A 15348-nucleotide genomic window follows, 5' to 3' on the forward strand; every position below is an offset into this window, starting at 1 on the left:
GGTGAAAAATGACAGATGAAGGTGCGTTTGGTGGATTGGATCTCACTGAGAAAAACAGCCCAATGGTTATAGCTGCCTGTTGTCTGCTGCATTATCTATGTGAGGCAAAGGGGCGGTGGGGGTAGTTGCCACAATGGTAGAGGAGATGTCTGCTGACTCTGAACAGCCAAACCCCAGGGCCATTACAAGACCCCAGCATGGAGCTATGTGGTTACAGGAAGCTTTGAAAGAGCATTTCCATGGTCAGGCACAGTAATGTGCTGTGCTTGATGATGCTCTGCCCCTGAAGGTTTGTGAGCTGTTAGGAATTGTGCTTGGTGTACATTTATACATAGAACTCTTTTTGTCTTATAATGAACCTATGAATTATTCTGTTTTGCTGCAAATTTATAACTATTACACTGTCTTTCACTGAAACTATGAATTATGCAGTGCTTGTTGTACATTTACACCTATGACTGAGTGTTTCCTTGAATCTATGACCTCTGGGGTGCTGTACCCTTACAAGTACTAGGAGCTTTGCATCCTGCCATACATTCTGCAGTACGTGGGGTGAACTATAACAATGAATTTATTTTCAAAATATAGACTTGCCTCCACTGACAAAAGCCGTGAAATGAAATAATGTGAAGAGCAAGGGACAATACAAACTTCCAACATAAATTAACTGAACGCAACTTTAAATTTAGAAAGGCAGCAAGCAGTTCTGTCCATTTCAGTGCACAAATGCAGTCCATTTTGGATACATACACCAACTGTGCCTTTCATAGGTCATGGATGTGAAGATGTGGTTGTCCTTACTGTCCCCTGGCATGGAGTGGTAGGGCTAGGGATGAGATCCATGGTTCCAAGAGGATTTTTGAGGGGCGCAGAATGCTGCCACCATGGACTTCTCCAGGGACTGTGAAAGATGGCAAGTTTGTGATTGTTGGTCAGTTAGGGTCAGCAGCATTTGTGTTAGCTGCCTGAGAAGCCTCATTATGTCCTGGTGCATCTCTCTTTTTCCTGACGGGATTCTTGGGTCTTTTTCCATGTTCTCCTGTCCTCTCTATCCATCTTCATGCCGTCTGCCATGTTGGCCCACCAAACTCTTTGTTCACAGTCCAGTGCAGCACTGGTTTGCAGGATCTCACGGAACATACCATCCCTCATCCCCTTCTTTCTCCTCTTCAATAGGGTCAGGCATTCCCCAGGTGTGGAAGGTCACTCCTCAAGGCTGCAACAGCAGCAGCTCCAGATAAAATGGAAATATGTATAATTGTACGTACAGTCACAATGGAAAGTGAAAGATAAGCTTCAAAACTCCCTTCCCTCATTCCCATAAAAATTTGTAATAAGACATACTTATTGCTACTTCAGCTGCGGCACGCCTCTGCACAGCACGGCTCTCCTGCCCCAGCCATGGTGAGTATTGTCTGTGAGGGGCCAGGTGGGGGAAAGGAGGAGGGTATTAACATTTTCAGTTGCATAAAACAACATGGTCTCTATTTCAATGGGTACAAGTACAGGGCAACGGCACTGAGTACTGGCACTATTTTTCACAGGTGGTGGTGATTTTAGCTGATATCTCACTCCTGAATGTCACAGAGGCACAGAGAACACAGCCTTTGCGGGCATCCCAAAGCCACCCAGGACCGCATGCCACTAGCCTGCTTACTACAATGGTGCCTGCCAAAATCATCGTTGAGCGGTGTGGAAAAGTGTCCTACCGCTGAAGAAGAAATAAGATAGATATCTCTAGAAACCTCCAGGAGAGAACTGCAGAGTAACTCTGAAAATTTCATCAAGATCTCTCAGGAGGACACAAGGAACATTCCTAGGTACATCAACAAACTGCTCTGCAGGGCCTCCAATGCCTAATCCTACAGTGGAATGAAAAGAAGATAACAAATCTACCTCCGTTTGTTGTACTGCCACCTCTTCTCAGATAAGTAAAACAATGAAAAGTCGATGCATGTCTTTAGTAACTTGGGATGGGCCAGGCGCCATCTTTACATTTAAACATGGAAAGGGAAAATGCATGCACTCACTTTCCCAAGGTTCCATCTCTTGCATTGTGCTCTGGCTCGTGGGACTGACTAGGCTGCAGCAGAGTCTCTACAGGTCCTGGCTCATGGCATAGCCAGATTGCCCGCCCCACCACATCTCCCTTCCTCCTCCTCATTGTCCATGCCAGAGGTCAACATCTCAGGCTCCACTGAGGCATCCACAGTGGTCTGCGGGGTTACTGCCAAGTACAGCATGCAGCTTGTCATAAAATGGCAGATCCGTGGCTCAGCACCAGATTGCCTGTTGGCCTCCCGGGCCTTGTGGTATGCCAGCCACAGTTCCTTTGCTTTCCCGCGGCCCTGCTGCTGATCCCTGTAGTACCCCTTCGTCTGCATCCCCTTCTCATAGATGTCCATGTTTCTATGGCTGCTCCATAGCTGTGCCTGAACGGTCTCTTCTCCCCACAAGTGATCCGATACCTCCTGTCTACTCCAGGCAGGAGTATGTCTAGAGTGTGTAGTTGGCATAGTCGGTTGGGTAGCTGCACACAACAAAGGAGAGCTGCTAGGTGTGTGCTCACCAAGCCCAGCCATCAGGGAAAGGAATTTCAAAAATACTCAGTATTTTAAAGGGAGGGGCTTCTGGTCTTTGTGACCCCTGGGCAGTGGAGTTCAACATTTGTGACCAGAGCTGTCAGTGTGATGCAACTATTGGAGGACTGTTAGGATTGACATAGGTCACGCAATGTCTACACCTGAATTGTGTCAACCACAGTACTTTGACTACAGCTCAATGTCATTTGGGGAGGTGGTTTTACTGCATCACCATAACAGGGTGCTTATGTCGGCAGGAGACAAATTTGAGGGTAGATACGTGTATAAATAGGTTGATGCAAGGCAACTTACGTTGACCTAACTTTGTAGTGTAGACTAAGCCTGTGCTAGAGGAAAATCAAGGCCACATGCTGTAAGACTCACCCAAGGCATAGTAAACTCACTAGTTACCCAATGGAATTTATTGACAGCATCCTTCAGTAGAAGCTGGTTCTAGTTTCTGCTTCAATTGATCCAGAATAAGCATCTAAGCATACCTTAGAGATTCCCACAACAAATTGCTAACACAAGTCCTAAACACTACAGTGGTCACAAGCCATGATTATAATATAACATTTGCATAAAGCTCCACAGGTATGCAGAGAAAATACAGATGTATATCCAGAGCCAAAAAGGTATTTAGGCACCTAACTCCCTTTGGAATTAATGGAAATTAGGCACCTAAATACCTTTGAGGAACAGGGCCATAGTCCTTGCACTAAGAAATGTACAAAATAGGTTAGAGATACCATGGCAGGTACACAGGGAGAAATGACATTAGAAAGGGGAAGGGAGGCATTCACAAAATAAAGTGATGTGGTTACTTGTAGTCAAAAAGCACATGGCATACATCAATTATTTTCTTTTAAAAGGAGCATGCCTGGGCATAAGCTGAGTATTGCACTGCCTAATTACCGGCCTGGGCCTGAGCAGCACCAAGAATGAAGGTCAGAATCATGAGGCAAGGGGTCTCAGGCTACCTTCCTCAAACACACTGTTTGCCTGTGCTCCCCAACCTGACACCAACCATTGGAGCTGGTTGGGAATTTTCCATCAGAATGATTTTTCAAAAAAAAATGCAGTTTCTGCAAAATCAACAGGAATATTTTGATTTTGCCCAAGTTTTTCAATTTTCTGTCAGAAAAACCAAAATGAAATATGTTGCTCTGAGTTGGTTCCACCTGAAAGGAAATATTTCAGTTTGTTGAACTGACCTGAAATGTTTCATTTTGAGTCAATTCAACTTTAAATTACATTTCCCTATGATGGTACATTGGTCATGGTAATTGTAGTTCATATGACATTCTCTCCTAGAAGTTGCCTCCCTGGCTGGACTATATCTCCCAGGATGCAACACAGTTTCCCCTCTGACCTAGCATCATGGTGCATCACAGGAGTCATATGGCTGTTGGTGCTTCATGGGAGATGTAGTCTGGCCTGGGAGACTGGTCCATGAGGGAGAATAGGGACATCAGATACTTGAACCACAACTCCCTTGAGGCAATGCAACATAATAGGAAGATGCAGTTTAATGTTTAACTGACTCGAAATGAAATGTTTCGGGTCAGCTAAATAAAACCAATATGAACCATTTTGATTTGGGAATGTTGAAATGTTATGTTTCCATTGAAAATGACTGGAACTTCATTTTGTGAAAAATTTAAATTCTTTGTCCTGATTTGGAAACAAATCATTTGTTGAAATATCAGAATTTCCTGTGGGACAGAAATTCTGATTTTCACTCAGTTCTGTTTATAAGCACTCTGGACACTTAGTAAAGAGAATGCATATTTGAATCTTGCTATCAATGCTTGTTGAAAACATCTGTCTCTCAGAGTTATTAATGACATGCAGCTACTCCGAACATGGAAAGCTGGTGACCAACAAGGATCCAGCTTAAAAAATTCAAGACATGGGTTTAAGCGTCACTGTAGAAGCAGTCCCTTGGAGACAGAAGAATATCCAGTGTGTTCATGAATTCATAATTCTTTACATTATGAAGAATCTGTTCGTCTGAGTCCACTGTTGGAATCCTGCTTCCCACACTAGTATCTTAATGACCCCTTTCCTGAGTCCCTCGTCATCCTGTACAATGAGTGTGATGGTGCCATGCCTACTCTCTTATCCCTGCTTTTATTCATCTATTTTTATTATATTTTAGTTTAATTTCCTGCTAGAAGAAAGAATGAGTTACAACCTGAAGAGAACTGTGCTTCAAGAAATGAGGAGGCAGAAATACGGAGAGGAAGGGTATAGAACAGGGGTCTCAAAAATATGGCCCGTAGAGTTATTTCCTGCAGCCCGCCATAGGCGCCGACTCCACTAGCAGCCAAGCTCCCCTCCCCACCTTTTCCCTCCTGAGCGCACTGCGTCCCCACTCCTCTGCCTACCTCCCAGCACTTCCCGCCGCCAAACAGCTGTTTGGCGGTACTTAGGACTTTCCAGGAGGGAGGGGGGAGGAGTGGGAACACGGCACGCTCAGAGGAGGAGGCAGAGAAGAGGTTGAGCAGGGGTGGGGATTTGGGGAAGGGGTTGGAATAGGGGCAGGGAGGGGACAAAGTAGGGGTGGGGACTTTGGGGAAGGGGTTGGAATGGGGGCAGGGAAGGAGTGGGAAGAGGCAGGGCAGGGGCAGGGCCACATGTTTGAGACCCCTGTGACTGTTAGTTAGGGACACTGGGCACCATCCCCCATCACCCAGGGGTCTCTCTGTAAGGAGTGCTGGGCACCCAGGAGTCCTCCCCCCATTGTCCAGGGGTCTCTGTTAGGGGTGCTGGGCACTCAGAGGTCCCTCCCCCATCGCCCAGGGGTCTCTCTGTTATGGGTGCTGGGAACCCAGGGGTTCCCCCACCCATCACCCAGGGGTCTCTCTGTTAGGAGTGCTGGGCACCCAGAAGTCCGCCCCCCCCCATCACCCAGAAGTCTCTCCGTTGGGACACTGGACATTGTCTGTGATGAAGTGGAAATTTTCTGTAAAATTTTTATAATTCCTAGGCGAGCCTCAGTTTCCCTCTCAACTTTGTGCTGTGACTGGGGTGTGGGGGGGGAGGGGGTGGAAAGGGTTACACAGTGCAGGAGAGAGTCAGTGCCTATGGCAGGCCACAGGAAATAACTCCGCAGGCCACGTGTTTGAGACCCCGGTGTAGATCATCAGTGTTACTGACCACATAAGGAATAGCTACAGGTGTTTATATTTTATTGAAACCCCTCTTTTCATTACAGTTTTAAAAAAGTTAAAACATTTACTTTTAATAGCACACTATATTACTCTTCATTTTTTTCATTTTTGACTATACTTTTGTATCATTGTATGAAAAGGTTTCAGTGGTAAGGCCCTTGGGCCAATGTACTAATCCTCATGTGGGCCTCGTGGTGATTTGAGTTTGAGATCCCTGCTTTGCACAGTCAGCAAAGAGTCTGAAAGTATTCTGGATATAAAGTATTATTGGTTTGAAAAAGAAACATCTATGATTAATACATCCATTAATTGGAAGAACTAAAATGATCACTAGGTGCTACTGAGCTACACGGGAGAAATCACTAAGGTAGTTAAAGCAACTTACAGGAATGCCTTGGAATCCCAGATCACCTTTGATTCCAAGTCTTCCAGGTGTTCCAGGCCAACCCATGTTTCCTTTTTCTCCTTTGGCTCCTTCAAGGCCTGGAGATCCTGGTGGTCCCACTGGACCTGGTAGACCTAAAATGGAGGGGTGGGGAAAAGTTCCTTGGCAAATTTGTTTTCTACAAGACATCAGTATTTGGATTAGGACCAGACGGCTCAGGTTAAAGGTGAGCAAGATCAAAGTAAAGCTGGCAAGGAGCAGGAATGCTTCAATAGCTAGCTAGGACATGGACCTACTTATCCAATGGGTCAGTTTCCAGCTCAAATAGTTTCAGAGCTTCAGGGTCCTGCTGAGCTCACCACTGCTACTGGAGAAGCAGGTTGAGAAAGGATCAAGAAATATCTTATTTCTCCTTCGGCTATATGAAGCTAGGAGGCTTCACATTTTCTCTGGACAAGGATCTGCAATAGTGATCCACATATTAATCTTCTCCAAACTGAATTACTGTAATTCATTGTATCTGGGGCAGAAAAAGAAGCAATGCAGAGGCTTCTGCTCACACAGAACTTGGCAGCCTACAGTGCTATAAGCAATTCACTCCTGTGCTCCACAATCTCCATTGGCTTCTAATCCACTTCCATTGCCAACTCAAGGCCTTCACCCCAATTTTCAAATACATCAACAGGCTGGGACCCAGCAGCATCAGCTATGGTATGTCCATCCATGGCTTGACAAGACAACTGCACTCTCTGGTACAAAGCCACTAATATAACCCTGGATGAAGCACATCGGAGTTGCAGATAAAGTGCTCTGGGTCAAGGGGGTTCATGGATGGAATGAGCTAAGAGGAGAGATTAAACTACCCCAAAGGCAGATCACTTTTAGGATAGACTGCAAAACTGTCCATTGGGAGAATGCTTTTCCAGGACAACTAAGAAGATTTTATTTTATATTAAAAAAAATCTATAAAAAGGTAAGAAACATAATAAAGACTTTAATACAAAGCAATATGAAATTATATTTTTAATAGAAAGGAGATATCACTAATATCCTTAGTGCTGACTAGTAATAAAAATAAATAATAAACTCATATCATCACCATAAACATTAGATATTTTACAGTTCATAGATTTTTAATCACTTACCTGAAAGTCCAGGTTGACCTGGGGGTCCTCTGTCTCCTTTAGGACCTTCCATTGATCTCCCTGGTAGTCCGGGAATGCCCTGTTGGCCTGGAAGACCTTGCAGACCAACAAATCCTACTTCTCCTTTTGAACCAGGAATCCCCGGGCTTCCTGGGGATCCTGGAAAACCCACATCACCTTTTGCACCTAAGATTTAAAACAGCCCCTAAAGTAGTTAGACAAAGGATGATGATAACTGAAACATTTTGCATTATTATGGGCTGATAACCTTTATTTCTATATTGATCTTTTTTTAGACATTTGGATTACAATGAAATTCTTTCTGGAAATTTCATTATTCTCTACCAGATCTTCATGAATCAGGTAAAAGAAATGGTCAGTTTAACTGAAGGGTCTGCATAGCTAAATTGTTTGTGGCTTATTGCTCACCCACTTCCACCACCTTCATCCACTGCACTCACAACTAACTCTTCTTATGAGCTAAATCCTAAAGTCCTTAATCAGCCAAAATTCCACTTGTGTCTTCGCAGTGGAAGTTTTGCTTGGGTAAGGACAACAGGGTTTAGTTCAGAAGAAGAGGATAGATTTACCAAGATCAACATTTAAAACATGTTAATTTTTTTCCAAGTTTGTATAAATAGGTAATTTAAAGCTTATTTTAGAACTTTCATTGCTCACTCAATGTATTTTATTGGCTGGTGAAAATATGTACAATAAAATGGTAAAAGAAAGGAAAAATAGCTAGACTTTGATTTTTACAAAATTAGTCTGGAAACAGAAGGACTTCAAATTCAAAAGCAGTGTACACAATAAAAATATAGGAGTTATTTTCATTATCTCACCACAACACAGCTTGGAGAAAATTCCACACTAAGAATATTTACCTATTTAGGGCAAATCTAATTCAAGATGTCCAAGATGCTGCTACTGTAATCAAAATTGGTAATTGACATCTCAGAGTTTTTGCTTCTAGATTTAAACAGTGGAGCACATAAAAGAATGCAGTTGCAAATGAGTTTGAACTACAGAATAAAGTTTTTAAAACTTTGTTTATTTCATATTACCTTTATCTCCCTTTGCACCAGGAAATCCTGGAAGCCCTCTTCCTGGAATACCTACAAGTAATGGCAGCAAAAATGAGACAAGACAATAGTTACATTTAATACATAATTAATATCTATTATAAAAACAGACACCGGCACTTGAAAATGAACAGTTTATGCACAAGTTTTTCTAGGCAGGAACAGTCTTTCGGTTATGTATTTATACTGTGTCCAGCACAACGGGACCCTATCTGTGAATGAGGCCCCTAAGTGCCACCACCATACCAATAAAGAAGAAAGGATGAGCCAGCGCCAATATTTCACAGCAAATTTGTTATGGGAAAGATTTCCTAAACAGCAAATCTTTAAAATACTGCCGGATTTTGCAACAGTTTTTGTTTCAAGCTAACACTGATGCACAATGCAACTAATTAAAGGCACTCATCTCCCTCAAAGCTGGGTTAGGACTCCATAGTGCTACATGAACTAAGCGAAGATGAATTTAGTGTGAGGGCTAACTAATACTGTTTACTTTAGGTATAATTTGTTGATGGTGGTTGATGCAGGGTGCTCAGTCTTTTTTTTTTTTTGCATGTTCTTTTTTAAGTCATAAAGAGCCAAATTGTGAGGTCCTTATTCAGGCAAACCCCTTTTGACTTTATTGAAATTTTGAGTAAGGATCTCAAGATTTGGTCCAAACTGCACTAACAGTACACATGGTTCTTTCCCCTCCAATTTATACCTTTTCAGGAATGATCATGTGAAGAATATAATATTCTTTTGGATTTAAATATCCATGCCAACTTTAGGGGTCTAATGCTGCAGTCCTTGTCAATGTATGTCAATGGAAGTTAAGAGGAGATATTCTTGATTCTGATGAAAAAATGTGTTTTTCTCACTGAAATTTTTAAAAAAAAATTTTCTGTTTCGTATAAATGAAATGTTGTTTACATATTTTTGTTTTAAAAACCAAAATGACATTTTATGTCTATTTGAAGTAAAAGTTTTCATTACAAATCAGTTCAAAACTTCTGTCATGAAAAACCAACAATTTTTTTTACTGAAATATTTCAAAGATTATTGTTGCGAATTTCTCAGGGGGAAAAGTCAGTATTCAGACCAGACCTACCAATTTCCTTAGAAACTTTCTGTCCAAATTACCAGCTTTATAGTAGTTTGCAAGGCATTATACAAACTTCAGTATATAATCCTCCCAATGTAAGCACCTAAAAACTACATGGTCCTCCATCTTTTTGACTGTGCAATCAGACACTTCCTGTGCATTTCTGTAATAAATATCTGACATATATGTACATTTTAACACAAAAGAAAGGTAACATGGCATGATGCTTACCTGGGTCACCCTTTGGTCCAGGCGAACCTGGTATTCCATCATAACCTTGTTCACCTTTCTGTCCAGGGACACCAGAGGGACCTTCAGAACCAGGCTCACCTGAAAAATCATTCATTGCTATTTTATAATCCAGCCATCAGATTTTTACACATCTTTCTCTCAATGGAAACGTAGGTTATGTTGCTGCTCCCATTGAAGTAAAATGGCAGTTATTCATTATAGACTTGATTCTGTTCTCACTTTACATAGGTATTACATTGGCAGAACTCCACTGCCTTCACTGTTGTTGCTCCTGAATTACACCAGTATAAGAGAAGAATCAGTCCTTTTAGTTCAGGGATCGGCAACCTTTGGCACACGGCCCATCAAGGGAAATCCGCTGGCAGGCCAGGATGGTTTGTTTACCTGCAGTGCCTGCAGGTTCGGCCGATTACAGCTCCCACTGGCCACGGTTCACCGCTCCAGGCCAATGGGGCTGCAGGAAGCAGCGCAGGCCGAGGGATGTGCCAAAGGTTGCCGATTCCTGTTTTAGTTTCTTATAGTAATAGTTGTGAACCCAGCTAAGACTAAAGTATAAGAGCTTGAGTCTTCTCCCTCAGTATCACCCATTGAATATGAAGTGCTTATGTCCTGCAGAGAGAGAACTGGGCCATGAGAATTCATACAATCACCCTATAAAGCCTGACTCTCCACTTTGACTTTAGCATACTAGTTCTACCCCAGTGACATTACACCAGTGTAAGATAGTGGAGATCAGGCCCTAAAGGTCAATGTGAGGGATTTCAAATGTAATTGGGTAACAATAAAAAAGATGATGGTAGCAACAAATGGTACTGAAGAAAAAGTGTCCTACACACAGCTTTAAAGAACCAGTCCCCCCACATCTTAAAATGATTGGTTTTGTCTTGCAATGCCCCTCCGCCCTCCAACTCCAAAGTTTTCACTTGTAAAATGAACAAATGTGACCAGGAATCTTTGAGACAAAATAAATACAGAAGCCCACAATACTATTCAGTCATTTTTTAAAGTAGAAAGCACACTCGAAATGGTGCTTTTTAAAAATGAAGTGGATTCTTTACCTGCTTCTCCTTTTAAACCTGGAATACCACCCAAGCCAGAGAGTCCTTTTTCACCCTTTTCTCCATGGCTACCTGGACTGCCTAAAGAAAGCAAGAAGATTTGATTCACTGACTGTACATTTGAGCTTGTTAGTTTTACATTAAATGTTTTTAGGACTTGCCTGGATATCCTGCAATGCCAGGTAATCCTTTGGGACCTGGATGACCAGGCATTCCTGGAATTCCTGTGCTACCTTTTTCACCTTTTTCACCAGGGAAGCCAGGAACACCTGACCTTCCTTGTTCTCCCTATGGGGAAAAAAAGCAAACAATAAAAGCCACACATTTAAGATGTGGTAAAATGGCAAAGCATGTTCTGCAATATTGCATAATTTCCCCCCATTGTATCCACCATCGTATTAAAGAATTTCATCCTCCTTATTTATGATTAAATTCAGTGAAGCCTGTAGGCTCACAAACACACAATTATCTGAATTCATTCTATTTATGTAGTGCATAGACGACTAGAAGCCTTCTTATACGCTTCATTGGGGGCCTTTTATCATTTTTTTTCCAGTGATAAAGATTGCAGTTTTCTACAAGTTACCCACATAACTTATATATTGCACATGCATTTAGTCACCTTCTAAGTCCACATTATCAAAATTATTTATTTGCTATTAAATACACAGGGTTTAATTTTATAATTTTCACTTCAAAGTTCAAAGGTTACTCTAAATTTTTGCCTTCAAAAAGTCTGGTGAACCAACATCAGAACCCCTTTCAGAATATGTGGAGTGTGAATGTATATTGACACTCCACATATTTACATACTTTATGTAAGTACTTGGCATGTATATGGCACCCATTACTATATTATCTGAACAGCTCACAATCTTTCAATGTATTTAACCTCCTCAAATGCCTGTAAGGAAGGGAAATCAGGATATGTTTTAGTATAGTGTGTTTTGCACCTTCTTAGTCAGTTTTTAAGAATTAATTTCTTTCATTTTCAGGGATGTAAATTATTTTATTTTATGGAGATAGAATAAATTAACACTGCCGCAAAATTCAGTACCATTGTGCCATGGAGTATATGAGATCCTCCATACACACACACATAAATATACACGCCCGCCCATCATCATCATCTTCTGTTTTCAATGCCAACATTGGGGAGGGTTGACTTCTGTTGGTTTCTTTGCCTTTGGAACCTAGACTGACAGCCACCTCAAGTCTAGACCCATTTTATAGATCGGGAACTGAGACACAGAGAAGTTAGTGACTTGCCCAAGGTCATACAGGAAGTCCATAGTAGAACAGGGACTTGAACCCAGGACTCCCATGTCCCTAACCACCAGGCCCCTCTTACACACACACACACAAACACACACACACACAAGAAGTTTCCACTTAGATATTAAAATAAACAAAATATAAATTTAACAGAATAACTTATGAACAAATGAATCTTTTGAGGTACTTATTAGAAATGAGACAATTCATTTTTGAGATTTAAATACCTTTTCACCCGGAGAACCTGGAATTCCAATCCCTGGAATACCCGATTCTCCTTTCTCTCCTTTTTCACCTTGTAATCCAGAGTACCCTGGTATACCTTGTGAGCCTGGCACACCTGGCACCCCTTTTTCTCCGGGTGTTCCTAACAATAAAATAAAAAGTATATTAAATCTGTGGGACCCTAGCAATAAAGACAAAAATCTGTTATTGAGATGTTACCTTGAAACGACTGTGAATGTTAGAACTAGAAAACAAGTGAATTGCTGTACTATCTAGTAAACAGAGATAAACCTAGCCATTTAAGAAAGTGATTTGTTTTTGGTACTTCCCCTGTTTTATTATACATATATGTTCAGAAGTGAGCATATGATTTAGCCATGCACACAACCAAATGCAAAAAAAAAAAAAATCAGGTTTCCATAAAGAGCAACTGACATGTACAATTTGTAATATACCTATCTGATCAATGGAACCAGAATGATTTCCAGGTTACCTACCATGTCTAGTAGCAAATTAGTGATGCACCTTTTCTTTCTCTTGCTCAATGATCTCAAAGGCCAGTTTTGACTAACAATTAAAATTAATTTAAATAATTTATGAGAATAGAAGTTGGATGACAAATTAGCCAGCCTTGATGTTACTGATTTTTTGGCCTCCAATCTTTTTTCTTTGATTTCTCAAATATGTTAGTTATAAACTAACAAATAGCCAATTTTAACTGAGATAGGGTTCCCTGTTAAGATGCATTCCTCTATTTTAAAAAAATAGAGACTGTCACTAGGACACCACATTTCTATCACAGTTGGATGCATTCCAACTTTATGACAAAATCTATAAGATACATACATAACATTTTCAAAACTGGCTGCCTGAATTGTATGTGCAAATCTTACTTGTGATCCTGAAACAAGTAATTGTGCTGATATTTTTGTCCTCATACACAGATCTGAGATTTGAATGCAGAATTTGGGAACTCATTTTAAGAGATTTGTTTAAATATTGATGTAGGAGTGTAAACCAAAGGCCTGGAGACTAGATTTTCAGCTGGGGGCATAGCTCCATAGAAGTCAGTGAAGCTATACTGATCTATGCCAGCTTAGATCCTCAGTTGAATTCAATGGACCTATACGACAGATATCAACTAAGTATCTGGTCCTAAATATTTTGCCCAGTGGTTTGGTAAATCTCTATTGTTATATAAAGGAACAATGTAAAACTGGGGGGACTCAAAATTCAACCTACATTTCCTGCATATGAGTTACCCCTACCTAAATCTGGTTAAATGTGACCACTGAAATAGCTAACCTTGCTGTTTATTTTAACTGTCATGTCATTTTCTGGATACATTTTCTGGATAATCTGTCTTTTTCAAATTTATCTTTTTTAAAATATACAATTTGTTTTGAATCAGATAAAAAGTTCAGAGATTTAGGAGAAAAAGAATTGGAATTATTTATCCATTTCGCTTCCTCAAGCTATAATTAGGCTTGGAAGGATTAGATTTTTCTTAGAAAATATTGGTAAGTGTCGATTTCACCAAACACACTGAAACAGACAAAAAATATTTCTATCAGTGATAATTGAAATTTACAGATGCTGCTTCAGAAATTATTAGAGTTCAATTTATGGATATTTACTTTATATATTTTGACTGTGATGTTGACAATTTGTGTTTTAACAATTATAAAGCTTTAAATTTTTGAATCTCAATGTTAATTGTCATTAAATAATTATTGTCTGACCCCCTCCAATATCTGAACCCGCAGCATTTCCCACAACTGTGAAAATTTAAATGGCTAAAAAAAGCTTAAAAATAAATATATATATTATCTGTCAAAATGATTAAAAAATAAAAATCAAATTCTGCCAACCGTTGCTATAATGTACAAAATAGATAACATGTTTATGCCTGCATGCCCTTTTAGCTTTGTCAACAAATACAGGAAAATACCTGTTTTAAGTATGATTACAGACTGTTTTGACCTGAAGATATTACAAGATTTTACAAGGCAGGTTCCCCGCTCCCCATTTGAAAAATAAGTGACTGTGGTGCTCAAAAAAGGTGTCCCAGTTGGCAGAGCTGAAAAATTAAGCTTCTGTATTTAATAATAGAACAGTTACAGCACAGGCATAGGCAGTGCAACATCCTATCTGCTAACGTACAACGTCAGACAACCATCTTCTGAAAGAGCCACCTCTAGAGGTGAAAGGTGGTTCAAGTTTTCATGTCCCTTGGGTCCTTGGTCTCTCTGTTCAGACTCCCAACAGTAGTGCAGGCTATGATCTACTTATCCACTAAAATCTGAACTGAGACAACTAACTCTTTTCACACAGGACACTGAATGAATGTCAGATGGCAAATTCTTTTGGGCCTTGTGGCAACACATAAGGTTTATGTAGCCACACATCACAGTGAAAAGCAGGCTGCACCCACACTACGGTGCGTAGTTACATGTGGCAGTGAAAGACTTTGGCAGCAGGGAAAGACTCCAGCAGCAGGGAGCTGCCAGAGTCTTTCCTGGCTGCTTCATTCATGCCAGAACTTTTCCCTACTACCAGAGTCTTTCCCTGTGCTGGAGAAAGGCTCTGGCAGTTCCCTGTGGCGGGAAAAGGCTCCAGCACTGGGGAGCTGCTGGAGCCTTTCTCTGCTGCAGGAGTCTTTCACTGCAATGAGGAAAGGCTCCGGCATGGGACAGTACCCTGCTAAAAATAGCAGTGTAGATGGGGGAGGCACTGCTTCAGCAGGTAGAGAGCTGTGTAGGGTACATACATATCCTAAGCGGTGCCTCACCGTCTACACTGCTATTTATACCTGTGTGAGAGGGGCATGCAAAGTATGTACTCTACACTCCGCCATAAGCGTAGACATAGCCTTGGTCACTACTGACTTGGGCCATATTTAAACCAGTGGTGAAAGGATAGCATCCTCTCTGTTATCCAATCTATGCAAATAACATAGTTTAACAAGAAAATCTTCTTTGGCTGAGCACTAATAATAAATTATTTTTAACTTCAGGGTTTCAAGGGTCAGAATGTGGCCAGACACAGGAGCACAAGGGGCAATATGTTCCCTACGCCATGTGG

The 15348-nt window shown here is 41.0% G+C and overlaps 1 protein-coding gene across 1 annotated transcript in view; it reads right to left on the minus strand.

Annotated features, from left to right (window-relative positions):
- The window catches only part of COL4A1 (collagen type IV alpha 1 chain), a 227669-nt gene that overhangs the window by 17575 nt on the left and 194746 nt on the right, over nucleotides 1-15348 (minus strand). Inside the window, 7 exon segments of the mRNA XM_038392118.2 lie at nucleotides 6144-6277; nucleotides 7289-7474; nucleotides 8353-8403; nucleotides 9686-9784; nucleotides 10765-10845; nucleotides 10926-11052; nucleotides 12267-12406. Coding sequence (XP_038248046.1) covers nucleotides 6144-6277; nucleotides 7289-7474; nucleotides 8353-8403; nucleotides 9686-9784; nucleotides 10765-10845; nucleotides 10926-11052; nucleotides 12267-12406 — 818 coding nt within the window.

The sequence above is a fragment of the Dermochelys coriacea genome, chromosome 1, assembly GCF_009764565.3.
Source record: "Dermochelys coriacea isolate rDerCor1 chromosome 1, rDerCor1.pri.v4, whole genome shotgun sequence".
Classification (NCBI taxonomy): Eukaryota; Metazoa; Chordata; order Testudines; family Dermochelyidae; genus Dermochelys; species Dermochelys coriacea.